At 48.5% G+C, this 26,615-nt stretch overlaps 1 protein-coding gene and 1 long non-coding RNA gene across 4 annotated transcripts in view; one reads left to right on the top strand and one right to left on the bottom strand.

Moving 5' to 3' along the window:
- NR6A1 (nuclear receptor subfamily 6 group A member 1) overlaps nucleotides 1-15,276 on the top strand; it is a 262,712-nt gene extending 247,436 nt beyond the window's left edge. The window contains exons 7-10 of one of the 2 annotated variants that reach the window (XM_033190833.1): nucleotides 417-671; nucleotides 10,518-10,639; nucleotides 12,821-12,973; nucleotides 14,909-15,276. In XM_033190833.1, coding sequence (XP_033046724.1) covers nucleotides 417-671; nucleotides 10,518-10,639; nucleotides 12,821-12,973; nucleotides 14,909-14,997 — 619 coding nt within the window. In that variant the 3' untranslated portion in view covers nucleotides 14,998-15,276. The remainder of the gene's footprint in view (nucleotides 1-416; nucleotides 672-10,517; nucleotides 10,640-12,820; nucleotides 12,974-14,908) is intronic. The other variant, XM_033190837.1, reaches the window with a different exon arrangement.
- Nucleotides 15,277-18,856: 3,580 nt separating this feature from the next.
- Nucleotides 18,857-25,606, bottom strand: LOC117071019. Of its 2 annotated transcripts, none has more exons than XR_004432145.1 (3): nucleotides 25,080-25,606; nucleotides 22,870-23,201; nucleotides 18,857-22,053 (listed from the first exon to the last, which is right to left on the bottom strand). It is a non-coding gene; the product is annotated as an uncharacterized LOC117071019 (long non-coding RNA). The 2 variants fall into 2 exon arrangements; XR_004432144.1 differs by lacking the exon at nucleotides 25,080-25,606 and adding an exon at nucleotides 23,310-23,466.
- Nucleotides 25,607-26,615: the final 1,009 nt, after the last annotated feature.

The raw sequence follows: 26,615 nt of genomic DNA, 5'->3' as shown, positions 1-26,615 counted from the left end.
GGCATGTGCCACCACATCCGGCTAAATTTTGTGTTTTTAGTAGAGATGGGGTTTCACCACGTTGGCCAGGCTAGTCTCGAACTCCTGACCTCAAGTGATCTACCTGCCTTTCTTGGCCTCCCAAAGTGCTGGGATTACAGGCATGAGCCATTGCACCCAGCCAATTGCACACATTTCTAAGTCTCCTTTCCCCTCAGCAACCTTTCCTCACCAGACCTACAGCCCTGGGCTTGCTGTGCGCCTCAGCCCTCCCCCTTTATCAGAAAATCACACTGAATGGAACTGGAGACCCGTGGGCATGGAGCAAGGAGCCCATTGCCAGGGTCCCTTTGTGCCCTTGGGACTACCTTTTCTCTGTACCCTCATCCTCACCCTCTGACCAATGGAAGTGATTTTCCCCTGTCCCTGCCCCTCAGATACGCTGTGACACAGGCAGAACTGTTTGCCCTGCTTTGCCGCCTGGCCGACGAGCTGCTCTTTAGGCAGATTGCCTGGATCAAGAAACTGCCTTTCTTCTGCGAGCTCTCAATCAAGGATTACACGTGCCTCTTGAGCTCTACATGGCAGGAGCTAATCCTGCTGTCCTCCCTCACCGTTTACAGCAAGCAGATCTTTGGGGAACTGGCTGATGTCACTGCCAAGTACTCACCCTCCGATGAAGAATTACACAGGTGAGGGCTCCTGGCTGGGGAGGAAATACCAAACAACCAAACCATTGTCATCTCTGTAAGGCAGAGTTGCCTGGCCCTTCAGAGGATAGAGGATAGGTACTACACCACATAGGCCTGGATTTGAATCCTCACTCTGCCACTCATTAGATTTGTGACCTTAGCCAAGTCTCTGATCCTCAGGTTCTGAACTGGTAAAATGGAGTGATAGGCCGGGCGCGGTGGCTCAAGCCTGTAATCCCAGCACTTTGGGAGGCCTAGACAGGTGGATCACGAGGTCAGGAGATCGAGACCATCCTGGCTAACACGGTGAAACCCCGTCTCTACTAAAAAATACAAAAAACTAGCCAGGCGAGGTGGCGGGCGCCTGTAGTCCCTGCTACTTGGGAGGCTGAGGCAAGAGAATGGCGTGAACCCGGGAGGCGGAGCTTGCAGTGAGCTGAGATCCGGCCACTACACTCCAGCCTGGGCAACAGAGCGAGACTCCGTCTCAAAAAAAAAAAAAAAAGGAATGATAACAGAATTTCCCCAGTAAGATGGTTGTTAAGAATAAATTTTATGTATTCAAGCTTAGCAGAATGCTAAGCTGTAGTTTTTTTTAAAATTATTTTTTGAGACAGAGACTCACTCTGGCACCCAGGCTGGAGTATAGTGGCACGATCTTGACCCACTGCAACCTCTGCCTCCCTGGTTCAAGTGATTCTCCTGCCTAAGCCTCCCAAGTAGTTGGGATTACAGGCGCCTGCCACTGCACCTGGCTAATTTTTGTATTTTTAGTAGAGACGGGGTTTCACCATGTTGGCCAGGCTGGTCTTAAACTGCTGACCTCAAGTGACCAACCCGCCTTAGCCTCTCAAAGTGCTGGGATTACAGGCATGAGCCACCACACCCAGCTGATCTTTATTATACTTGGATTACTGAGATAACGCATCCAGGAAAAACAAAAATCTAAATTCTGCCTACAAGGCGAGAGGGACTCTGAACTGGAATTTACAATCCAAGAAAGAGACTTAGGGGTCATTTTGGTACCTATAGTGTGTCAGGCACTAGGCTAGATTTGTTTTTTTGAGACAGTGTCTCTGTCACCCAGGCTGGAGGGCAGTGGCGCAATCTTGGCTCACTGCAAGCTCTGGCTCCCAGGTTCACGCCATTCTCCCGCCTCAGCCTCCCGAGTAACTGGGACTACAGGTACCCGCCACCACGCCCGGCTAATTTTTTGTGTATTTAGTAGAGATGGAGTTTCACCGTGTTAGCCAGGATGGTCTCTGTCTCCTAACCTCATGATCCGCCTGCCTCGGCCTCCCAAAGTGCTGGGATTACAGGTGTGAGCCACCACTCCCGGCTTAGGCTAGATATTTTTAATTGTCTTCTTTCTTTCTCACAGCCTCCAGCCTTATAGGTGGTGGTGTGCCTATTTTATAGATGAGAAAACTGAAGTTCAGAAAGAGACTTCCCCATAAGGGTTTGGGATTTGAATCCAGAGCCTTAGATTTCAGCATATGCCTGCCAGGCTGAAAAGCTTAGGTTCTTTGACTCCATATGAGATGTGGTGAGATGTTGAAAGCATAGGACTAGAGGACTGAGCTGTTCTCTTTGTCATTTTCTGGCATAAAATTTTATCCCAGCTGGCCAGTATCCTTATAACCTCCTTGTCCAGAGTGGGTAGTCTCCCTGCTGTTCTTGGGCCTGTCCAAGCACACTTTTTATTCATTTACTTTGCAGACCTGGAGCACAGGGTGACCATATTTTCTGACCCCTAAAATCAAGACAAATGATCTGCTGTGATGACTTTCTGCCTTGTTAATTAATCCATATGAAAAGTCTTATAGCCAGGCATGTGGCTCACACCTGCACATCCCAGCACTTTGAGAGGCCGAGGCAGGCAGATCATCTGGGGTTGGGAGTTCGAGACCAGCCTGACTGACATGGAGAAACCCCGTCTCTACAAAAATTAGCCAGGCGTGGTGGCGCATGCCTGTAATCCCAGCTACTCGGGAGGCTGAGGCAGGAGAATCGCTTGAACTTGGGAGGTGGAAGTTGCAGTGAGCCGATATTGGGCCACTGCACTCCACCCTGGGCAACAAGAGCAAAACTCCGTCTCAAAAAAAAAAAAAAGTCTTGGCCGGGCGCGATGGCTCAAGCCTGTAATCCCAGCACTTTGGGAGGCCGAGACGGGCGGATCACGAGGTCAGGAGATCGAGACCATCCTGGCTAACACGGTGAAACCCCGTCTCTACTAAAAAATACAAAAAACTAGCCGGGCGAGGTGGCGGGTGCCTGTAGTTCCAGCTACTCGGGAGGCTGAGGCAGGAGAATGCCGTGAACCCAGGAGGCGGAGCTTGCAGTGAGCTGAGATCCGGCCACTGCACTCCAGCCTGGGTGACAGAGCGAGACTCCATCTCAAGAAAAAAAAAAAAAAGTCTTATAATGCTTAATTCGTATTTAAATAGACATTTCAATAAATGACCGTTATTGGCTAGTTCAAAATACTGGAAGTCATGGGATTCCAGGCCACCAAAAAGGAGAAAAGAAAAGGTGCCCCTGGCTGGGCGCGGTGGCTCATGCCTGTAATCCCAGCACTTTAGGAGGCCGAGGTGGGCGGATCACAAGGTCAGGAGATCGAGACCATGCTGGCTAACACGGTGAAACCCCGTCTCTACTAAAAATACAAAAATTAGTCGGGCGTGGTGGCAGGCGCATGTAGTCCCAGCTACTTTGGAGGCTGAGACAGGAGAATGGTGTGAACCCGGGTAGGCAGAGCTTGCAGTGAGCCGAGTTCGTGCCACTGCACTTCAGCCTGGGTGACAGAGCAAGACTCTGTTTCAAAAAAAAAAAGGTGCCCCTATCCATGAAAGCTGGAGAGGGGAAAGTAGCAGCCCTTACACTTTTCTTCACAGAACTGGGGGTCCATCTCCCCCTGCCACCCAGTTGTGGCATAAAGACAAACCAAGGCTCAAGCAGAGAACAGTGCTTTGAGACCTGCAAGGGCCCTTTGCACAGCTAGGGGAGGGGGGATTCAGCTTGCTGACTCTCTGTACTTGTTTTCTAATATTTCCTTATTAATGATGCTTACTGGCTTCAGGGTGATCTATAAATGACAGAGTTTTGAACCCAGTTGACACTCTGTCTGGTAAACAGAGCTATCTGATTTTGCAGTTGACCTAACCCCTTGTCCAGAGCCTCTAATTCATTGTTTCCATCAAATTCCTGTCTCCTGCTGCATAACTCTGCTCCATAGGGGTGTTTGGATAGCAGTCAGTCTGCTCTGATGCTGTCAGGGTTTGCAGAGCTGGCCCAAGGAGCCCAGCCTCTCTGGGTGCCTGGAATCTACCAGTTCAGCCTGGGACTACAGGATCAGCCTTTGGACTCCACTCCTGAGTAATGGGTTTGCCCACGCCCTCTACAGGCAGGCAGGGGTCACTGGCAGTACAGGGTTCTCTTTGGTTTTGAGCTTCATAAGGCATCCCACCTCACTGTAGCCAGGCCCTTAAGCCCCAAGACCAAGGCAAAAGTCAGTAACAGCAGTAGTGAGGAAACTTGCTTCCTTGGTAGGAATTTTTCTAATCAAGGAGGATCTAAAGCTGTACCGTCCACTATGGTAGCCACTAGCCTCATGTGGCTTTTAAAATGTAAATTTATTAAAAATAGAAATTTAGTTCTCATTTGCACCAGCCACATTTCAAGTGCTCAGTAGCCACGTGGCTAGTGGCTACTAGTACAAATAAAGATCATTTTTATCATCACATAAAGTTTTATTGAACGTTGCTGTCTTTAGAATGTGTGTTGCTGCTGAGCTGTCAAGTGGGTTCTGAGAATAGGAAATGGATTTGTTGTTTGGACTCTACTGTGGAATCCATCGATGGAAAAATAACAGTTAAACTTCAACACGTTCGTTCTGATTCCATGGCCATTTACTGAGTATCGTGTGTTTTGTGGGGAGGAAGCTGGGATCACAGGTGCTGCAGATATGGTTTCTGACTCAGAGTCCATATCCTTCATTTAGGGGACTGGGAGGCAAAAAGAAGCAGATACAACGTACAGTGCAGGGTTGTGTTGGTGGAGATGACGGGGCATCTGAAGAGAACTGTACAAGCATAGACCGAGGAGTGAGTTCGCAAGGTCAGGGAAAACTTAAGAGAGGAACAGACATTTGAGCTGCACCTTGAAGTGGGTATTTCTAGGTACATTGTAGAGAACAGGAAGGTGGGAGATAACACAAAGTCCTAGAAGTTAGAGATCCTGGATGGTTGCTATGTGCAGGGAATCAAAAGCAATTCTGTGGATTTAGGGTATAAAGAGAATGTATCTAAGACAGAGAAATGAGGGGAGAATTGACTAGAGAGAAAGATACAGGCAAGGCAGGCCATGGAGGTGCTCAAATGTCAATCTTAAGTAATTTGAGATTTGTTGTGTAAATAGTATTCTTGGGAAGTTTTTAAGTGAGGAATTACACAGGTTGCATTTTAGAAAGATTTCTGTGGCAGTCAAGTTCAGGATGGATTGGCGTGGACAAGACTGGAACATGGTGGCTGGGTAGGAAGGAGGCTGTTCCATAGCCCAGGTAAAAGAGAACAAGACCTGGACGAAGCAGCAGTGACTGTAGAGACAGAGAGGGGAGCACAAAGCCAAGAGATGTCAAGGAGATAAAGTCAGTGGGACTCCAGTGAGTGGAAAATGTTGGGGATGACTGCTGAGTTTTTGGACTAGCCAGGCAGGTGGGCACCAATTTTCTTAGCCAGGATGAAGGAGCGGGGAAGAACAGGATGGGAGATGAGTAATGAGTTTGGTTTGGGTGTCTGTGGAGTCTGAGATGCATGTAGAACTGCCTAGGAGGTCATAGGAAGTGGAAGAACCTCTGGAGTCAGGTTAACCACTGGAAAGCAGTAACCTCTCTGCTAGAAACCCAGGTTGTGGAGTCTGTAATTGGCCATAGCACTCTCCTACCTTGCCTGCTACTGCCTTGCTCCCACTCCCCCAGATGGCCTTTACTTCTTCACAACTCTTGAGTGCAAGTGAGTTCCTGCTGTCATGGAAAGGCTTTTCCCAGATGATACATGATCACCTCCTTTTTCTCTTCTCAAATATTGAATCAAATTTATGGTGCCCATATTCCTTAATCAGACTGTTATCAGACAGTGAACCGGGTGAATTTGATTTAAAGCAGATTGTAGCACCAGCCAGTGACTGCTCCTGGCCCTAATCAAGACTCCTCTCAAGAGAAGATGCCTTGAGCTAGATGGGCTTTAATGGGCACTTCTATCTCGTGAGCACCAGCTCCATTTCTGCCAGATCTCTGGAAACTTGCCTCCCAGCTTCCCTGCCTAACTATAAGGCTCAGGAAACAGGCTTTTATTTTTGCTACAATAATGGGAGAGATGATGATGATGCTGTTTGTAGTGATAACAGCTAACAATTATGCCAAATTCTGTCTTAAGTGCCTTACATACATTATCTGTTGAATTCTTACTGCTACCTTGTGTGACTGGCACTAATATTATCCCTGTTCTAGAGATGAGGAGCATGAGGTTGAGAGAGGTGAAAACTAAAGGCTACAAAGCTAGAGAGAGATGGAGCTAAGTTTATCACCTGTATCTGTTGTGCTCCAATGTCCAGCCTCTTTAACATTTCCTTGTACTAAATTCTTATTTTCCCAGAGCATTTTCAGAAGGTTCGACTTTCTGGAATTTGTCCTGAAACTAGTCTTGGTTTTCATCTTGGAGTCTGTACATGGGTGCTGAGACGGCAATTTCTCTAAGGTTGTGGCTGATGGCCACTCCCAGGGGTAGGTGCATTTAGATGAATGAAAAAGAGACAACTGAGTCTCTCAGCCCCCTTAATGGGACATAACTTACATAGTGTCAGTTTGAATTGCTGACTGAATGGTCCAGTGGTTTGGGGGATCCTGGCAGGAATGTTTTCCTTGTCCCAGCCTGCTTGTGTAATGGGAACCTAGAAGAAGAATGGGTGTGTTTGTCCAACTTTCTGGCTTTGAATGCTGATAATTTGTAGACAGTGAATACAGGGGCATTAAAACTGGAGTGGGCAGATGTGGAGGAGGCACGGCTACAGGCAAAGGCAGGCCCATGGAACAGAGAACAACTTTGTTTATCAAGGGGTGGGATGCGGGGTGTGGAGGAAAGCTTTGCAGTCAGGCTGTGGAGACTGAGTGGGGGCTGCCGGGCTGGCTGCCAGCCCCCACCACTACTGGGGGTCCATGGTGGCTGCCTGTTGGAGGAATTTTGGAAAAGAGGGATGTGCTGTCCCAAGAGAAAGGGCAGATCAGGGCATATGGACAGGCCAGGCACTTGGAAACTCTTTTGTGTCCCTCAGGTTAAGAGTCAGCCAGGAACAGGTTTGGTGCTCCTGGCTAGGGGTCTGGCTGATAGCCACACACCTGCAGGGTCTAGAGTGCCAGAGTGAACACTTGGGGTAGGGGGTTGCTGATTAAAGGACAGAGCATTATCTTTGCTTGCTACATACTCCGCCACCAGACAGATGCTGACACTGCCTCTCCCCTTGTATCCTCCTTTTTTATGCCCTGCCCCATTTCATCCCCACCCCTCCAGGCAGATACTGAAAGAAATTGGCAATAAAGAACTTTTTTCCCACACTCAAGAACATAAATATCCAACAGAGTGCTATGATGAGGAGTGGTCTTCACTCCCAGGCATACCGCCTCCTGCAAGTCAGCATCCTGGGGGTACTTGCAGGGACAGTTCTGTGCACTGTAGCAGACCTGACATCCTCCCAGGGCTAGGCCCTGCTCTGAGTTGCTGTGGGGACACAACTCCTGATGTCCCCCGTGGTAGTATGTGGTTAGCCTTTTCCAGGTAGCAGCTAAGAACAAGATAGAATCAAGGGTGGGCAGTGTAGTGCTGAGGAAAGTCCATACGCTTGGAATTAGAAAACCTAGGTTTGAACATTGACCTCACCACCACTACCATTTACTTCCCGTGCAACCTTGGGGTAGCCACCTCTTTTTCTGCTTCCTCATCCCTAACATGGTGGTGATACCATGTATCCTTCCAGGTTATCAGCAAGGTAAAGTGTAAGAATGCATATGAAAAGGCCTAATACATAATAGAGACTCAGTAAATAACTCCCTGAGCCTTCATTTCCACATGTGAACAAAGGGGGTTATGATTTATATCCATTCTGTGAATTTATTGGGAATATCAATAAGATTAAATGTCTGTAGAATACTTAATGTGCCTGGCAGGTAGCAAACACTCAACGAATGGTAGAATGGTAGAAATGGTATTATAGGTTGGTGGTTATTGTGGTTATTCAATATGAATCTATCCGCCAGGCTGGGAACATATCAGTAAAGTTGTAAAAGCCATTGGGCCAGGTACGGAGAAACTGAGTCAGCCATAGTAGCTCAAATCAGCTAAAAGAATCCCCAGCTCATACTGGGAGCCATGCCAAGGCCAAAGGTCAGAGTTCCGGATTGCATGTGCAGTCATCTCTCAGTATCCGTGGAGGATTGCTTCCAGGATCCCCATGGATACCAAAATCTACAGATGTTCAAGTCCTTCATATAAAATGGTGCAGTATTTGTGTATAACCTATGCATATCTTCCTGTATATTTTAAATCAGCTCTAGAATCTTTATAATACTGGATGCAATATAAATGATGTAAATGCCATGTAAATAGTTATTACACTGGTTTTTGGTTTGGAAGAGTTTCTTGTTTTGTTTTCTTTTTTGGGTTTTTTAGTTGGTTGGTTTGGTTTTGTTTGTTTTCCTGAGACAGGGTCTCACTCTGTTGCCCAGGCTAGTGCAGTGATAACAGTCACAGCTCACTGCAACCTCCCATGTTCAGGTGATCCTCCCACTTCAGCCTCCCGTGTAGCTGGGACCACAGGCATGCACTACCATGCCCAGCTAATTTTTGTATTTTTTGTAAAGATGGAGTTTTGCCATGTTGCCCAGGCTGGTAGCGAACTTCTGGGCTCAAGCAGTCTGCCTGCCTCAGCCTCCCAAGGTGCTTGGACTACAGGTGTGAGCCACTACACACAGCCATTATACTGTGTTTTTAAAATTTGTCTTTTTTATTGTTGTATTGTTTTTTTAAAAAATATTTTGATGCAATTGGTGGAACCCAGAGATACAGAACCCATGGATACTGAGAACTAGCTCTGCCTGCTGCTGAGGCTCCCCTTGGTGCTTAAAAAGGGCAGGAGCTTCGGCCCCAACCAGAGCCAGGCTTTCCCCAAGCAAGAGAAAGTGTCCTGCTTGTCCAGGGAGCCAAAGCCTGCAAAGCCTTCAAAGTTAACACAGAAAACAGTAGATTCCAGAAAGCAATAGTTCATCCCCAGGTGTTCTGGACCCTACCCAGATAGGGCCTTCTTGGCCTGGCACAGGGCTGTAGTGTGCAGATCTGAAGAAGTCACCAGGAAGCAGGCCTGAAGCTAAGCTGCTTCTCTTTGTGACTGAGCTGTATCTGAGGCCCATCTGGGACCCACTGCCCACTAGCCAGGCCACTCCTAGAATGACTCAGGCCAGACTTGACCTCATCTTTTATAAACTCCTGCTTCCTGGTTAAGTGTTTGCCTCCTTGGTTTGATGGTATCTCCATCTCTGGTATGAAGTATACCCAAAACATTAATCCCCTGGGCTGGCCTAGCCTGGGGCTCTGTTGCCTAAAACTTGGTCTTTCCCCAGAGAGCTCACTCCTAGACCCAAAGAAAGGAGCATGGGGCCTTTGAGCCCCCTCTGCTAGGATATACCACCTTAGATATTAGAAAAACCAAGGCCTTGGGTTCAGGTTCCAAATTCCTACTCTGTCACCAATTAACTGTGTATTTGTGGACCAGACCCCTCCCTTCTTTGAACTTCAGTTGCTCATCTGTACAGTGGTGATGATTATCTTACCCAGCTCATAGGGTTGAGAGAATTAAATGTAATAATGCTCACGAAGTGCCCAGCACAGAGGATGGCGTGATATGGAAATTCAGTTAACATTTTCCTCCCTCCTGCTAAAGTCAGGGATGCCAATAAAAATTTTCACTATGCAGGCTGGGCGCGGTGGCTCACGCCTGTAATCCTAGCACTTTGGGAGGCCAAGGCAGGCGGATCATGAGGTCAGGAGATCAAGACCACCCTGGCTAACATGGTGAAACCCCGTCTCTACTAAAAATACAAAAAAATTAGCTGGGTGTGGTGGCAGGTGCCTATAATCCCAGCTACTCGGGAGGCTGAGGGAGGAAAATCGTTTGAACCTAGGAGGCGGAGGTTGCAGTGAGCCGAGATCGCGCCATTGCACTCCAGCCTGGGTGACAGAGTGAGACTCCATCTCAAAAAAAAAAAAAAAATTCGCTATGCATAACCTCAGCTCTGCTGGAAGCAGTTAACATAAGCAAATACAATCAGCAGCTTTTTTTGCAGTGTGGCAGAGTCTCACATAGAGTCACCATGGCAGCTGCCATTGATACCAGAGACTCATCTCAACAATAGCTGTATCTTAATAATGTTGTATTTCTCCACATTTATATCCCAGACCTTCTTTGGCCCTTGTTAGCCAAAGAATGCAAGCATTATCATTTTGCAGAGGAGGACCTCAAAGCATAGGGGGGTCAGATGACCTTGCCAAGATCTCATAGCTTGTGTGTGATGGAGCTGGATTTGAACCTAGATTGACTCTACCTGACCTTGGGAGAAGCAGCTTGCATGAGCTACATTGGCCTGTAGACAAAGCATGGATCTGCCTGTACTTCCCAAATGGCTTTGGATCCCATTTCCCCCAAGCTCAGCCTGTTGAAGGAGCTGTAGGAGCTCTTTGGCTGCCCTTTCCTGGCCCCTACTGGTATCACAACCAACTGTTAACACCTATGTCTGTTCCCCAGATTTAGTGATGAAGGGATGGAGGTGATCGAGCGGCTCATCTACCTCTATCACAAGTTCCATCAGCTAAAGGTCAGCAACGAGGAGTATGCTTGCATGAAAGCAATTAACTTCCTAAATCAAGGTGAGTGGCTGGGGTGGGAAAAGGGACCTTTGCAGGGGCCAGGGGGGTCAGTGACATTTGATTTGCCCTCCTGTTTCACCCCTCCTTACCCTCAGGACTATCACGCAGAATCCATCACACCATCTAGGTTTCAATCCAGGAAGACTTGTGCACCCCCTTGTCATCACCCTGACCCTTTATAGTACAGGGAATGCGGGAATGCTTTGGATTTTTTTTTTTCTCCAAACTGAAATGCCACAATCTCTATAACTCATAGAGGAAGGAAGAGGATTCGCTTTGTTTAGTCAGTTTTAATGCATTTGCACACAGACACCAAGGACAGTACATGCGTCATTTTAAATATGTACCAAGTTTACCAGTGACTGAAGAAGAGCAGAGTGACTGATGAAACTATTGGAGATAAGGCCTCTGTAACAGGCTGGCAGTGGTTCTGACAGCCCCTTCAGGGCAGAGCAGGGGTGCACAAACACACACACACACACACGCATATCAAGCATGACTTTTAATTAAAAGAATGCTGGGCCGGGCGCGGTGGCTCACGCCTGTAATCCTAGCACTTTGGGAGGCCGAGGTGGGTGGATCACAAGGTCAGGAGATCAAGACCATTCTGGCTAACATGGCGAAACCCCATCTCTATTAAAAATACAAAAATTGGCTGGGCACAGTGGCTCGCGCCTGTAATCCCAGCTAATGAGGAGGCTGAGGCAGGCGAATGGCGTGAACCTGGGAGGCGGAGCTTGCAGTGAGCCGAGATCGGGCCACTACACTCCAACGTGGGTGACAGAGCGAGACTCCGTCTCAAAAAAAAAAAAAAAAAAAGAATGCCAGATGTGATTTATGTGGAATATTATCTGAAAGGGGCACTTGGCAGCTGCTGGTAAAACCAGTATAGGGAGGAGGGTTGTATTCTCTTTTTTCCAAAGTAGCTAATGTGTACTCTGCTCCCATAGTGGCACTGGGTTGTTCTGCTGCCTGTGGCATTGCAAATGCCTTCGTCCTGTGTCCTGTTTCCAGTCCAGAGCTCCGCTTCTCTTGGCCTACTCTCACCCTACATTGGCCAAACCTCTTCCTACTTCTACACCATTCATGCATTTATCTGGTGTTCTGCATGTCTCCCTTAGGCCAAGCCCTGTGCTGAGCATTAAAGACATTGAAAAAACTTAGACTCCAGGTCTCTGGCCTCAAGAAGTATACATTCTGATGGCACTTGACATATTACTTGTGCCTCAGATTGGGGGAGAACAGTAGCAACTTCTTGAAGGAGGAGAAATCTGAGCTGAGCCTCAAAGGGTGGGTAAGATTTATATATAGACATATATAGCTCACTATATGGGTGGGTAAGATTTATATATATACACATATATAGCTCCCTCTCTCTATATATATATAGAGAGAAATCTATTTAGAAAAAATGGAGGGGCCAGGCACAGTGGCTCAGGCCTGTAATCCAACACTTGGAGAGGCCAAGGTAGGAGGATTACTTGAGCCCAGGAGTTTGAGACCAATATAGTAAGACCAATATAGCAACATAGTAAGACCCCATCTCTACAGAAAATTTAAAAAATTAGTTGAGCATGGTGGCACACACCTGTAGTCCTAGCTTCTCAGGAGGCTGAGGTGGGATCATCTATTGAGCCAGGAAGTCAAGGCTGCAGTGAGCTGTTGATGGTACCACTGCACTCCAGCCTAGGTGACAGAGTGAGACCCTATCTAAAAAAAATGGAGGGACAGCCCAGGAAGAAGATTAAGAACAGAAGCGCACAGGAGGGTGTGTGTGTGTGTGACAAACCTGAATGTGTAGGTATCAGCAGGGTTTCTGATTGGTTCCAGTAAAGGGCAAATTTAAAGATATTGTAAAGGATTAATTTGGAAAGGTAGGTTATTCAGTCATTTGTTTAGTATTTTCTCATATTCTCTGGTGGTTTTGGGAGTTTGGTATGAAGTTGAGAGAAGCCCTAGCCCTCGAGGGGCTCTGTCTGCTTACTGTCCTCTGTAGTTTTTTCGTCTCTCTCTTATTTCTCTTCCCTTATGCAGAGCTTAGTTCCTCCCTATCAGAGAAGATCCGCTGTTGTGTCAGTGTTTAGTAACTTAGTTGAAAGATGCACATATTTAAGGAGCTGGTGTTTCTTCCACATTAGAATGCCCATGCCATTCCCTATATGTTTTTTTTTTTTCCCACAGATATCAGGGGTCTGACCAGTGCCTCACAGCTGGAACAGTTGAACAAACGATATTGGTACATTTGCCAGGATTTTACTGAATATAAATACACACATCAGCCAAACCGCTTTCCTGATCTCATGATGTGCTTACCTGAGATTCGATATATTGCAGGTAACATTCTGGGTCTTGGGCTTCCAACCCTTCCTTGCTTCTCTTAGCTTGTGAAGGGAATGAGGCAAGCAGTGTTTTCAGGGTGCCCATTCCAGCCCATCACCAGCTGCATGAAAGAGTTCTCACCCTTGCCCTCAAAAAAGGTCTGTTATAATGAGAAGCTTGCATTTTCCCTAGAGAAGAGAAGTTAATTTCCTGAGCTCTTATGATGTGCAGGGTACTTTGTGGCCTTATATCATTTAATCTCACACCAGTCTCTCTGCTGGTGGTTGGTGATATTATAGCCATTCTATGGATGAGGAAACAGAGGCTCAGAGTATCTCAAATTAACTTAATTTCTTGAATTGTGTACTTTAAATGAATTTTATGATACATGAATTATATCTCAGTTTTTAAGATTACCTTCATTTCACAGAATTGCCCATGAGCTTTGAGGGATCATTTATTTAAAGTGGTATCTTTAGCTAGGCACAGTGGCTCATGCCTATAATTCCAGCTACTCAGGAGGCTGGGGAAAGAGGATCAGTTGAGGCTAGGAGTAAAGACCAGCCTGGGCAACATAGTGAGACCTCATCTCTTAAAAAATTAAGATAAAATAAGAATAGGAAAAATAAAGTTTAAAATCCTATATTTGCAGAGGAATTTTATGTATTGGGGTGTGTGTGTGTATGTATGTATGTTTTTATGTGGTCTTGACCCCTTCTGAGCTTCCTGACATTTAAATAGGTCTATTGCAATATAAAATCCTGGCTTTTTTGCTTGTTGCTTTGCTTCATGTAATAAATATTCTTGTTCTGGCTGTCCAGCACATACTGAGGGGCAGCTCAGAAATGTGACCTGTAGACCAGGATTCTTCCTATAAAATTCAGCAGTACAGTTTGTTAATTCAACATAAAAATTCTAGAGAAAGCAATACAATTTTAAAGGAAAAATATTTCAATCTGACAAGGGAATTTTTTTTTCTACTTCTTGGGCCACAAAGCAGTCTAGCAAATGTGATCTGGGCCTAAGCTATTGGAATTTTGGCAGTATTTTGACAGTCTGTCTCAGTATTTTCTAAGCTAGAGTTTACCACATGAGATATTAAGCAGGTACTCTGTGAAGTAAAGGGAAGTCAACAATTACACACCACTCTCCTCCATAGAACTGAGTCCTCAGCCTTGGCGACACTTCCAATCACCTGGAAAACTTAAAAGAAAAAAAAAAAATCAATGTTTGAGTTGCACCTGGAGAGATTTTGGTTTAATTGGAATGGGGTGGAGTCTGGAGATCAATCAGTGTTTTCAAACAGCTCCCCAGGTCACTCAGAGGTACTGTTTGGGAGAAGAAACACAGCCTTAGGTATTTACAAATTATACTAGCACACTGAATGCTCTGAGAAGCCCTTCAATCAAGAAATCTGTAAAGCTCTTTTAACCCTGAGTTTCTCAAATGTATTTGGCCTTTTACCCCCACTCCTTTTCCCCCTAGTACTTTTATTAACCTATTAAACCATTCCGAAGTGCAATATTTTATAGAATATTACTTAGAAAATCTACCGGGGCTTGAGGGGGTGAAGAAAACAGGACAGAATTTTCTCAGACTACCTCTCAGTTTCAGATTCCTTATCTATAAAATGAGGGTAAAAAGCAGTACACAGAAATAGTGTGAGAATTCAATGAGTTAATGCATTTAACCACCTAGAACAGAGTAAGTATTCCCTGAGCAGTAGAATGATGATGAGTTGGCACCATTGCTAGGCTCCCTGGGGGACCCAAAGGGGTCTGGATGTTAGGATGTTAACACAGTGTGTCCGACCTTTGTGATACTCCTGGCACTTCTCTTGCCCCAGTCACTCAGCAAGGTGATACTCTCCCTCCAGCAGTCCAAGGAGGCTGACTTGCCTGTCCACTAGAGTGACCACTGCTAACTCTTCTTCTCCCGCCTTGTTCCCAGGAAAGATGGTGAATGTGCCCCTGGAGCAGCTGCCCCTCCTCTTTAAGGTGGTGCTGCATTCCTGCAAGACAAGTGTGGGCAAGGAATGACCTGTTCCCAGCGCCCTCCTCAGGCCAACCACAGCGCCTTGGGTGGGCAGGACAGGCTCTGGAGGAAAAAGCCGGAGAGACCAAGATGGAGTCTGTGGAGCAGCGTTTCCCATTGCCTCCATAGCAAGAAGAGTTTTTGTTTGTTTGTCTGTTTTTTTAGCCTCATTTTTCTATATATTTATTTCACGACAGAGTTGAATGTATGGCCTTCAACATGATGCACATGCTTTTGTGTGAATGCAGCCAATGCATTTTCTTACAGTTTACAGAATGTGAAGATGTTTAATGTTACAGTGTTGTCATTGTTTAGAAATAGTTCTTTTGTATTTTGAGGGAGAGGGTGGGATGGGGCTAGGATGACTATTTCCATAATGTTGACAAAGATGACTACCTCAATGGAAATGGGGGGTGTGGCCATCCCTACTTTTTCCACATTTTCTCAGCAGACTCATACATTTGTCTGTCAGAGAGCAAATTGCCTTTTTTAGCCACAGAATTGCCAGATAAAAGGGCACACTGTAAAGGGGCAAAGTGTTATTAGGAGATTTACTAAGCAAGGTTGGTGAGACGGCAACAGGGCAGGAGATAAAGATTGAGCCATGTCCTTTCCTTGGAAACCATGAAAATTAAGAGAGTAGGGCACAGTGACCATATTTAAGGCCGGTATCCTTCCACCCAACAAGTCCTAAGGGCAGAAAAATTTCTGTTCTCACACATTGCTGCCCTGCTTACCCCTGCACCACCATCACTGTCTACCACTGTGAACTTTACATCTAGGCAAAGTCCTGGCAATCAGTTGATCCACAGGACTCGCCTCCCAGCTCCCTTGGGGGCCCCCAGCTACCTAGTTTCCTTACCTGGATCTCCTAAGGCCCACCTTCCTCCTTCCTGCTCCCTCACACATTTGACTTCCTGTTGGCCCTTTGAAAAACCAGCTGAGCAGAATGCCATATTCTGAAGCCTGGTGCCCACTACTGATTTATTCTCCTTTCACCTTATTTTCTTCAAAGGGTAGTAGGGCAAGGCCAGACTGCAAAAAGAATAGACACTCCCCTTTTGAAATCTCCTGTTCCTCTCCCCTCCCCTTCCTACCATACCCTCAGGTCTAAATCCAAAAACTTCAGGCTTTTAAAAAAATACAGTGAGAAGGACCATTCACCTGTCTGCTGACCAGAAATGTTGCCCCTAAGTTCTTCTCCAAGTTCTCCTTTTCTCTCCAGAGTGAGACCAGTTTTCCTCAGGGACCCAGAACATAAAGCCCAAGGCCTAGAGTGGCCCAACTGCCCCTTAGTTCAGCAGTGGACTGGCCAGCCAAGGCCTGGAGGGCTGGAGCCAGAAGCACCTGGAAGGGAAGGGGGGCTTTAAACTACCTCAGGTTCCTAATGGCCCAGCTGCTACCTCTGCAGACATGGCCTGGACTCCTTGATCTCTCACTACCTGCCCCACCTCATCCCAGGACGTGTTCCTTACCCTCTTGACTTTGGCCAGCGCCACACCAGGTCTGTCTTGGAACTCTTTCAGGTGCTTTTCCCCTTTTCGCCTTAATGTAGCAGTTGTCCTGCCTACACCCAGGTACCTTCCACAGCCAGTGTGGCAAGCAGACCACTTAGTTGGCTGCATGCCTGGTTAGGTTGGAGGGGCCCACGGCACCTCCTTCTGCCTATTTAGTTAAAGGCTGTTTGCTCTCTCCCCAACTCAACCTAGTGAAGCTACCCAGGAGGCCACCTCGTCGTGTGCATACTGGGTAGTCCATGCCTGATTGTAATTGTTTCTTTCTGGTGAAATGTTACGGGTACCCACAGAGTGAATCAAGGCCACAGATTGTGGCCCTTGATGGATCTGAAACTCAGAGCGTGACTCCTCAATGCCGTTTGCCCAGTTGCTCTGAGAAAGAAGAGACATGTTCCTCAGGAAAAGCTCCAGCTAGCATGGTTTTCATGTCAATGGGAAGATTCTTGTGTGTTCATGTGTATCAGTTTATTTCTAAGTTCATGATACTTGTTCCCCTGAATTTTTTTATTTAACCAACTAGATCACATTCTTTGGCCACAGGTCAGACTCTGAGCTGCTTTCCTCCAGATCAGGAAGGAGACATATCACAGACCCTTTCTCTAAGACAGCTCTTGTGTACAGCATCGTTCTTTGCTGAGGCCTCCATCCGTCCAATTATTATTTTTGAAATTGCTTTTCAAATTTAACATTTTACCCGTTGTGTTGGGTGTCAAAAGAAATTGCTCTCTGATGAGGCAAGAACATGTCTCTCCAACAACGTAGTATTCAAGTTGTTAATTTGTGGAGTAGGGGAAAGGTTCTGCAAGTTGCCATTGTACAAATCCAGTTTTACAAATGTTTGCAGCAGATTCCACAGAACAAAGAGCCCATTCATTGCCGAGAGCCCTGCAGAATCTCTGAGCCAAGTGGCCGTGTGTTCCGAGCTGGAGCCTGACCTGTGGACCATCTTTAATGTCTTCTGCACCAGTCCTTTTATGACATGGGCTTTTTTAAAACAGGGTAAAGTGAATGTGTTGCATTGCAAACTCAGGTATTATGAGGAGAAGGTAGGAGTGTAGCTAGCAGCGTGGAGACATTAGGTCATCCACTAGATGTATTTGTGAATTTGGTTTGAAGGACACAGAGAAAGGTTGGAGGGGGAGGTTTGGTATGTTTATTTTTTGCTTTCTTCCCATAATGTTTGGTTAACAGGTAGCCTTTTTGCTAGTGGAAGGAGAGAAAACTTGTACATGTTTTCTCTAATTTCTCTCTCTGCCCTCTCTCTGATCCCCAGCGAGCAAAAGCACTCACTTTGAGTGAGAATTTTGTTTTGTTTTGTTTTTGGTTTTTGGTTTTTTGGTTTTTTTTTGAGACAGAGTCTTGCTCTGTCGCCCAGGCTGGAGTGCATGGCGTGATCTTGGCTCACTGCAAGCTCCGCCTCCCAGGTTCACGCCATTCTCCTGCCTCAGCCTCCCGAGTTGCTGGGACTACAGGCGCCCACCACCACGCCTGGCTAATTTTTTTTTTGTATTTTTAGTAGAGAGGGCATTTCACCATGTTAACCAGGATGGTCTCAATCTCCTGACCTCGTGGTCCACCCGCCTTGGCCTCCCAAAGTCCTGGGATTACAGGTGTGAGCCACTGCACCCGGCTGAGTGAGAATTTTTATGCCATAAAAATACGACTCTGAAAGCTACATGGGAAAGGAGAATCTCACCTCCTTGCACTACGTTGAAACACGCAAGCCTTTCCCTCCCTCTCCTTTTTGATGTTTTCTTGTCCCAAGACAAAAGTTTGGCATCTTGGAACTTATTCACGGTCTCTGGCTGCCTTTGTAGACTTTTGGAGTCCCTTGCAAGGTTTGGTGGTCTTGCCCTTAATCTGGAGAAATTCCCCAGAATCTGTCTCAAAGGGCTCACCCTGGCTCAGAGGACACCCAGCCCCTATGCCCCACTCACAAGAGAGGTGGGCAAGCCCCCAGGGATAGGAGGAAGTAGGCAGCATCCTCCCTGTCCTGTTCCCCAGAACCAGAGCAAGGAATGAGGAATGCTAAGGGTTTCTGTGGCATCACTGAATGTCACCCAGTCCACATCAGCCTGCCTGTCACCTGCCACCCTTTTTCAGGGAGGTGAGTACGTGCCATGGTCAACCGTCACCAGATCCTTAAAATCCTGGGCTCAGTCTGAGCTAGCTGTGTTGCTCTGTTAACCATTTCCTACATTCGTTTGTTCATTCTGGATTTCCTGGGGGAATGGGACTGATGGAGACAGACAAACCCACTGTGGGCAGTCCATGTCCAAGGTTGCCATGTCCCAGGTTGGTCGAATGAAGGGAACCCTGTCCTCTCAGCAGGACAGAAAGCTGAGCTGTGGTTCCAGGCCCTCCTCTCTGGGCCCCTGGTATATATCTTTTTTCCTTGTTGCTTTTGAAATTTTTGCAATTGTTTTAAGAATCCAGTCTTTCAGACCAGCCCTTTTATTAAGCTTTGAATTTTTTAATTGATTTTTTTTAAGTAAAAAACAAACAAAAAAAACCCCGAGAACAAACAAAATTTAACAAAAAAAAAAAAAAAAAAAAATGCTACTCTTACTCCCCTGCCTCCCGCTACCCCAGTCCATGAGAGTTCCCTTGCACTCCCCTCTGCCTTTGCAGTTGATCATCCTCCCTTTCTGCTTGGCTTGAAGCATCTATGTCCAGTGTCTGTGAAATGATGTTTTATCTGTGTGTCAGGATGAGAAACGGCAGTCATTCCACCACGTGTTGGAAACTGGTGAGCCTGGAGACACGGGTTTCTGGGGCCACAGCTCAGGGATGTGTATTTAATTATAGGATCCCCAGAAACTCCTCTCTAGGCTGCCACAGCAACATTTTTTCTGAGCTTGGGAGCCATACCTGAACTGTTTCCTCCAAGGCGGGAGCTCCAGAGAGCCTGCCAAGTCTGGAGCAAGCTGGGGCTTCCGCTTTGGCCAGACCTGGGCCACCATGAGACTTGAAGCCTTCTAGCTGTCCTACGACACGAGCCACGGTGGCCCTGCCTCTTCCTGCTCATAGAAGCCTGGTCCCTCTGTCTAGCCCAGTCCCCATCTAGCATCCGTCTTCTGGGCCTGAAGCCCTAAATGGGCCACAGCCTGCACAGGAATCAACTGTAGGCTCAAAGGGAGGCGGTGAGGAAGGTCAGAGCCTGCTCCAAGCCCAAGAACAAAAGTTGTGTTACTGGTGGAGGCTGGTCCCCAGATCTAACCCTGCCGTCTTTGCCCTTTGATGACCATTGTTTTCTTTCTCTAAAATGTCTTGTAATAGATGATAATGTTGTTGACTCAAATTTCCATGAAAAAGAAAAAAAAAAAACTACCTCTTAAGCGACATCCTGGTCGATTCCTCTCTGAGCAATCCTGTGGGAAAAGAATACTGTAGCTCCTGCTCTGTTTACTTGTTTCTGTCGGGAAAGAAGCCCCGCCTGCCCTGGGGTGTTGGTGTTTTTGTCTGTGTTGCCATCCCAGGTCTGCCATAGGGGCTGGTGGCTGCACTGTAATGTCTGGTCTGTGTCTGGGGATTCCTTCCCACCTATCCAGCCAGGGACTAGTCACCCCCATGAAGAGGCCTCCATTTCCTTCCTGTGCTCCAGGGCATAGGGAGCACCACTCCCACAGACACTACCTTTAGGGGCTCTGGTGGCACACACATCCACGAGCCTACCCCCGGGTTACCTGTCCTAGGTCCACCTCCACCCACAGTCCTGTGTGTAGGAATCGAGGAAACGGGATGTCCCTGAGCCCTTGTCCCCAAAGGGCCGGCCAAGGGCTGCCTGCCAGCCTGACTCCATCAACCCTGCATGACCAAATGATAGCTGGTGGGCTCTGCAGGCTATCCAGGCCCTCTGCTACCTCCCACCCTGCCAGCTGGCAAGGGATGGGCCCTGTTCTGTGAATTGACTACCTGTGGAAATGTGACCAATTAGTGTGAAATGCATGTTTAGCAAGTGTTAGGTACTGTATTTGAACCAATAAATGTGAATCCTTCTGCACATGGCATCTGTCTATGAAGCTTCTCTGGGGTTCTGGGGAGGGATGATGGCGTGTCCTGAGGTGCCGGCTTGTGCCTTCAGACCTGTGGCTCTTGCTCATAGCTGACGCCCACCTCAGTTACTGTTTCTGAGGCTCTGGCAGGGGGCGGTGTCTCAGAACTGCCTGGATCAATGAACCAGCACTGACTGAAGTGCCCACCTTGTGTCCCAGGCACCATATTGAACTTCAAGGATTATTACTTCTATTTTGTAAGTGAAGAAACTACAGTTGAGGGAGGTGAAAAGACTCTCCCGGGGTGAGTGGCACAACCAGAGAAGTGAGCCTAGTGGAGAGGCAGATACAGACCGCAGTGAAGGGGGGATGAGGTTGTCATTAGGAATGTATGTGAGGTTGTAAGGGCCTGGAGAAGGAGTGGTGTGTTCTATGCAGGATAGTCAGGAAGAGCTTCACAGATGAGTGTTGTTGAAGGTGGCCCTTGAAGAAAGTCACGAGGCAAAGAGATCCATGTCCAAAGGCCTGGCTGTATCAGAAAGACGGGAGTGTTTAGGTGTAACAAGGGGCTGCCATGACTGGAATGGTGGCAGGTGGGAGGGATTAGCAAGAGTTGAGGCTGGAGAAGCAATTGGGAGCCTTGGATGCCACATTCAGGAGTGTGGGGAAAGAAAGCCGTCAGCTGAGTCTCAGGCAAGAGGGCAGCATCATAGTGCATGAGAGGCCAATGGATGGTCTAGGATGCACTGTGCTCTAACAAAGTGATACCGTCTTTCCAGAAAATAGGTGAGATCTATTAATAGCTTTTCTAGAGCTGAAAAAATGGAGGCTCTAAGAGATCAAGGGATGTGGCCAAAATCACACAGGAGTGTTAAGTTCGTACTGGAACCCAGATCTACCCAACTGTCCTGTAGGCCTGCTCATATGATCAGACAAGTGGCAGAGTTTGGGTTGAGGGGTGTATGAAGACAGATGGGAGAGATGAAGGCTTCTCAGGCTGGGAAGATAAAGGCTGAGGAGGGTTTGATCAAAGTCTATTAATCCTCTTGTGTGAAATGAGGGAAGCCCAGCTGCCTTCCCGTTCCTCAGCCTCCAGCACAAGAAACCAGAGAGCCCTTGAGTTTTGAAAGAGGGGTTTAGAACAAAGGAAATGCTGCAGAACGAATTAATAGACTGTCTTCCTTGCCCCACAAGAGGGAACAGATACACAGAGGTGCCGGGAGGAGAAGGGACGCATTGGCCCACCGCCTCGAGAGTCCAGGCACTGTGATTGGTGCTTCGCGCGTGTCATCTCAGTAATCTTCCTAACAGCCTTGCAAGGGGTAGGTGTCAGGCCCGTTTTTCTAATAAGCAAATTGAGGCTCAAGGAAGTTAAGCCTTTTCCTTCAGATGACACATGAGTCAGTGGCAGAATTGGCTTTTGAATCCAGGTCTATCTGATACTAAAGTTGCAACAGGCTTCCTCCCTGCTCAGTCTTAGTAATTCAATAGTGCTGGATGTGGGTGTCCAGAGTTTGTAGCAAAGCTCAGTAATGGCCTTTGGGTGAACCTTTTGCCATAAAAAAAATATAAAAATAAAAAACATTAAGAAAGGATTAATTCTGTAAGAGGTGGATGAACAGACCCAACCAAAGTGAGCTGAAAAGCAGTGCTGCCCAAACATGTAGAATACTGCAGGCGCTACTGTTGGTATGGCTTCTCAGAACACAGACCACCCCCCCACCCCGAGATGGTTCCATGGAAAAAGCCAGAATTCTGTTGCCAAAAATATGGGAAGTGCTGCACTTGCTCTATCGTCCTCATTGATTCTCAGCCCTTATTGGCGTACTAAAGGCTCTGAGAAGTCCCACCTGAAGAAAACTAACGTTGTTTAACCCAGGTTCTACCAAAAGCATTTGAGCACTGGACATTTTTGCCTCCTGTTAAAATTCTGTTGGGATAATATTCCATGGAATAAAAGGACACTGCTCTAAATACATAAATTGCTGCTTATGTGACACTGAGTTTTTAGTTTCCTGGGTGCCAGCCAACAATATGGAACAGTAATAAAGTAACATCTAGAAAACAAAGCAAAGCTCTGTGCTAAATATTTTGTGTGCATTAGAGTACTACTGATTCCCCAGGGCAACCCAGTGAGATTAATGCTATAATGATCCCATATTACAGATAAGAAAACTGAGGCCCAGAAAGAGTAAGTCATTTGCTTGAGGTTACATAGCTGGCGAGATGTCGGGAATGAATATAAACCAAATGTCAGGAATGAATATAAACCGGCATCGATTGAGCGCGTACTATTCCATAGGATCTGTGCTGCGATTCTTATCCTTGTGCAAACCCTCAGAGGTACGTAAAACCATCTCCATACCTGAAGAAACAGGGAAAGCTGGCTACTCCAAATTGAGTCAGAGTCCGAAGACAGACGCCCCTGGAAATGATGGCAAGGGAGAGTGCTGGGATGAGGTTGGGTCTGACTACACAGAGCTCTTTCCAGGGATCATTTCCTTCAAGCAGTCTATGAGACAGCAAGTACATCAACCAGAGATCTCACCAGCTAGTCAGTGTTGGAGCTGAGACCTGAATCCAGGGCTTCTGACTCAGGAACCCATGCATTTTCTGCAACTCCTCGTTCCAGTTCTTGCCCTTCCTGGTTGTATGTGACCTTGACCCAGACAGATGCTTCTCCGATCCTCACTTTCCCTGTCAGACAAATGGAGGTGATGGTACCTGTGTCCTGGGGGACAGGGGGCAGGGTTAAGGAAGAGTGAGTGTGTCTGGCTTAACGTTGGGTCTCAGTGAAGTCAATACCTGAAAGGAAGCTAGGTACGGGGAGCTGTCGCCCCTACGCCCCAATAGCAGAAACTTAGCAGAGCCAGGAGCCTTGGCCTGGCTGCCCATCAGGGTTTTAGGTCCACAGTGGTAATCAGTCTCTCAGATCCTATGGCAAAAGTGCCCAACTGCCAGACCCGGGGCTGTTGGAGTCTTGTTCCCTTGGCAACAAGTCTCACCATGGAGACCACAGCCCCATCTTGCCCTCCCTGCATGCTGCCTCTCCACAAACCTTCCCTGTTCAACACCCAGTCCTAGGAGCAGTGTAGGTACTGAGGAGTGCTTCCAGGAGGCACTTCCTCAGATGAGGAGTTGGAGGCAAAAGGATCTCCCATTTTTTGAGTGTCCACTTTATGTGTGGCAAGGTCGAAAGGAATCTGCTACATACATCATCTCGTTAGGTTAAAAGCCAGGAGCTCACCCTGTTTTCCGTAAGTGGAAATTGAGGCTCAGGGAGGCAACACGGACCAGCCCAAAGTCTCACAGCTAGTCAGTGTTCGAGCTGAGACCTGAATCCAGGGCTTCTGACTCAGGAACCCATGCATTTTCTGCAACTCCCCATTCCCACCCATATTCCCAAGACACGAAGCCTCCAGCCACAGTCTGAGGAGGGCTGGCTACCTGGGCCTTTGCCGGCAGCACGAGCAGCCAGCCAGCAGCGCTCTGAGGTCTGGGCTGGGCCCAGCAGCATTATAGGAGGAACTGCACTATTTTAAGCCAGGGCCGGAGGGCCCCATGTGGGCACAGGGAGGGTGGCCTCGGGCCCTTGGCCAGCTTCCCGGAAGTCCCCATGGCCTCCCTCCTCTCCCGCTAGCAGGTTTCTGAGGCAGTGACTTCCCTACAAACAGGAAGGAGGCTCTCAGGCTGGGAGACCTCCAGCCCCAGCTTCCTCCCCGTTGCTACCACCCCCAGGCTTCTCCACTAAATGGGGGAGCCCTCCAGCGCCAAGCCCTATCAGTGTCCATCATCCAGGCCGACTCCTAGCCGTGGGTGGGAGGGGGCCTGAATTTGGGCTCCTTGGGCTGCCCCAGCTCACCCACTACAGTTCCAAGGTCCCTGCTTTCCGAGGCCCTTTGTCCCTCACCCAAGCCCAAGTTCTCACAGACATTCCCACCCGGCTGGCCACCGTGAGCTAGAAAGAAGAGCGTCAGTATCCTTAGATGTGGCTCCATTCAAGGACCCCAGAGAGAGAAAAGAAAAACAGACTAAGAGGCTGAAAATAGCAGAGAGAAACAAATTAGAACATGATTAAGATACCGACAGTGACAGATTCACCATGACAGAGGTGAAAGCAGAGACAAGCGAAGAGACACCAGAGATGGCTGTGCAGGGCTGGAGCCCGGCAGGGGTGGTTCAGCGTGATGGCTCCTGACCACCCTCCAAGCACAGGCCCTTTCTCGGGGCTGTGGGGGGCCCACCGGCTGCGTGGCTGAAGTGGAATGTGGGGAGCAAGGCTGGGTCACCCCTTGAGGGCCAAGCGTGTGCACTGAGAGATAAGCTACTCCAAGCTGGGGGCCCCAGCTGCACTGCACGCTCCAGGAGCCTGGCGGAGAGGCCAGACCCAAGGCTGGAGCCCAGCTCTGCCAGATGCCACCTTCTGCACCTCCTATGGGGGCTCCCCCAGGCCTCATGTTCTAAGGGTCCCAGGTCCTCTGCCCAGCCCTGGGGGCAGCAGATTCCGGGCACATCCAGTTCACAGAAGAGCAGCGTGGGCCCCGGGAAGAGTATCAGCCACAAAGAGGCCTCTACCTCGCTTCTCCGGCGCGGGTTGCAGTCCTGGGTCAGGCGAGGGGTCGAGGGGTAGGGCCCCAAGCTGAACACGCAGAGCAGGGCTCCAGCAGGCTGTGGGGTACTGAGGAATGCCATGGGGGGTGCAGCTCTTCACTGCACTCTGTGAGCTGTCCCCATGTGGCCCTGCGCACTCATGTGCCTCAGTGTGTGTCCACGTGTTTTCTCGAATGTGCAAACATGTACGTGTCCACATGTTGCCAGGAGCCCCACTCTGCCTCCACAAGTCCCTGCTCTCAGTCTAGAGAAGTGGCCCCAGAGGCACCTGGTCTTCCCCATCCCCATGAGGTGGTCCAGCCCAGAGAGCCACCAGGCGGAGGGGGAAGAGCGAGAAGGTCTATTGCAGGCCCCTAGCCCCCCTCCCCACACTGCAGCTGAGGCTCCCGCCGGCCACGGCCTTGACCCAGCACTATGGACTTCTCTGACATTGGCATCGGATCTGAACATCTGGCAGCAGGCTGATAAGGGGTGCAGCGGAAACAGCCTCTGCTGCCGCCAGCAGACCCGCCCCCTCTGCTGCCCTGCACGGGGTCTCCACATCCACCCTCCCTCCGCCTCCAGCTCTCCGGGTCCCGGCCCTTCCCACTTCTCATTCTCTGCCTCAGTCTCCCTCTGTCTGCCTGAATCTGTCTCATCCCTACTCTCTCTCTCTCTTCCTCATTTCTTCTCGCTCTCGCTTCTCTCCCCAACCCTCACCACTCTGAATTTCTCTGTCATCCTCCCTCCCTCCCCGACTGGGTCTCCCCTTTCTCTCTCTCTTCATACTTTCTGCCCAAGTCTCTGCAGCTTCTCTCTCTTTTTCTGGCCACCTTTCCGCTCTGCAGCCTGATGACTCTGTCCCTCTCCTCTCTGTGTCAGTTTCTGGGCCTCTGGTTTGTTTGTTCCTTATCCCACCTCCAGGAAATGGGTCTGGCACTTTGGGAAAGTCCCCACTTAGGAGAGAGACCCTGGGCTTTGTTTGCCTGGGGAGGGAGGTTGGGGGCGCCTGAGTCAGGACTACACCCCTCCTTTGCTTTCCCCTCCGGGTGGACGCAGTAGCCTGGGACCACCAGGGCTGGGGCTTGAAGGAAAGGACAGACAGGCCACCCAGGGGCTCTGGCAGGGTGGAGAGGAGTCAGCCTGCAGGCCTGGGCTCTGGACTTCACTGCCGGGATTTGAACGCTGGTCCCATCACACCCTCGCCTAGTGACTTTGGGAAGATGCCTGGTCTCTCTGACCCTGACTTTCCTCCTCTCTTAACTGCTGCTATCAGAGGTTGAGCAGGAATTACTACCTACCTCCCGGAATGCTGGGGAGGTTCGAGACCGACCGCAGGTGTGGAGTGGTTAGCTGGGGACCTGGCATGTAGGGAGCACTTCTGAGTTAGGGCCTTGCTATTCCCAGCACACTGGTAACCCCTGGCTGTCCCCGTCCCCATAGAGCACCCAGTTTAGCTGAGGGTGGGAGGGGACAGCTCAGAGAAAGGGGTTATCAGTGACTGTGGCCAGGGTTGGTTAG

The sequence above is a fragment of the Trachypithecus francoisi genome, unplaced genomic scaffold, assembly GCF_009764315.1.
Source record: "Trachypithecus francoisi isolate TF-2019V2 unplaced genomic scaffold, Tfra_2.0 Contig01585, whole genome shotgun sequence".
Lineage (NCBI taxonomy): Eukaryota > Metazoa > Chordata > Mammalia > Primates > Cercopithecidae > Trachypithecus > Trachypithecus francoisi.
The sequence above is the reverse complement of the archived record's forward strand: the minus strand, read 5'-3'. Positions and strand labels throughout refer to the sequence as shown.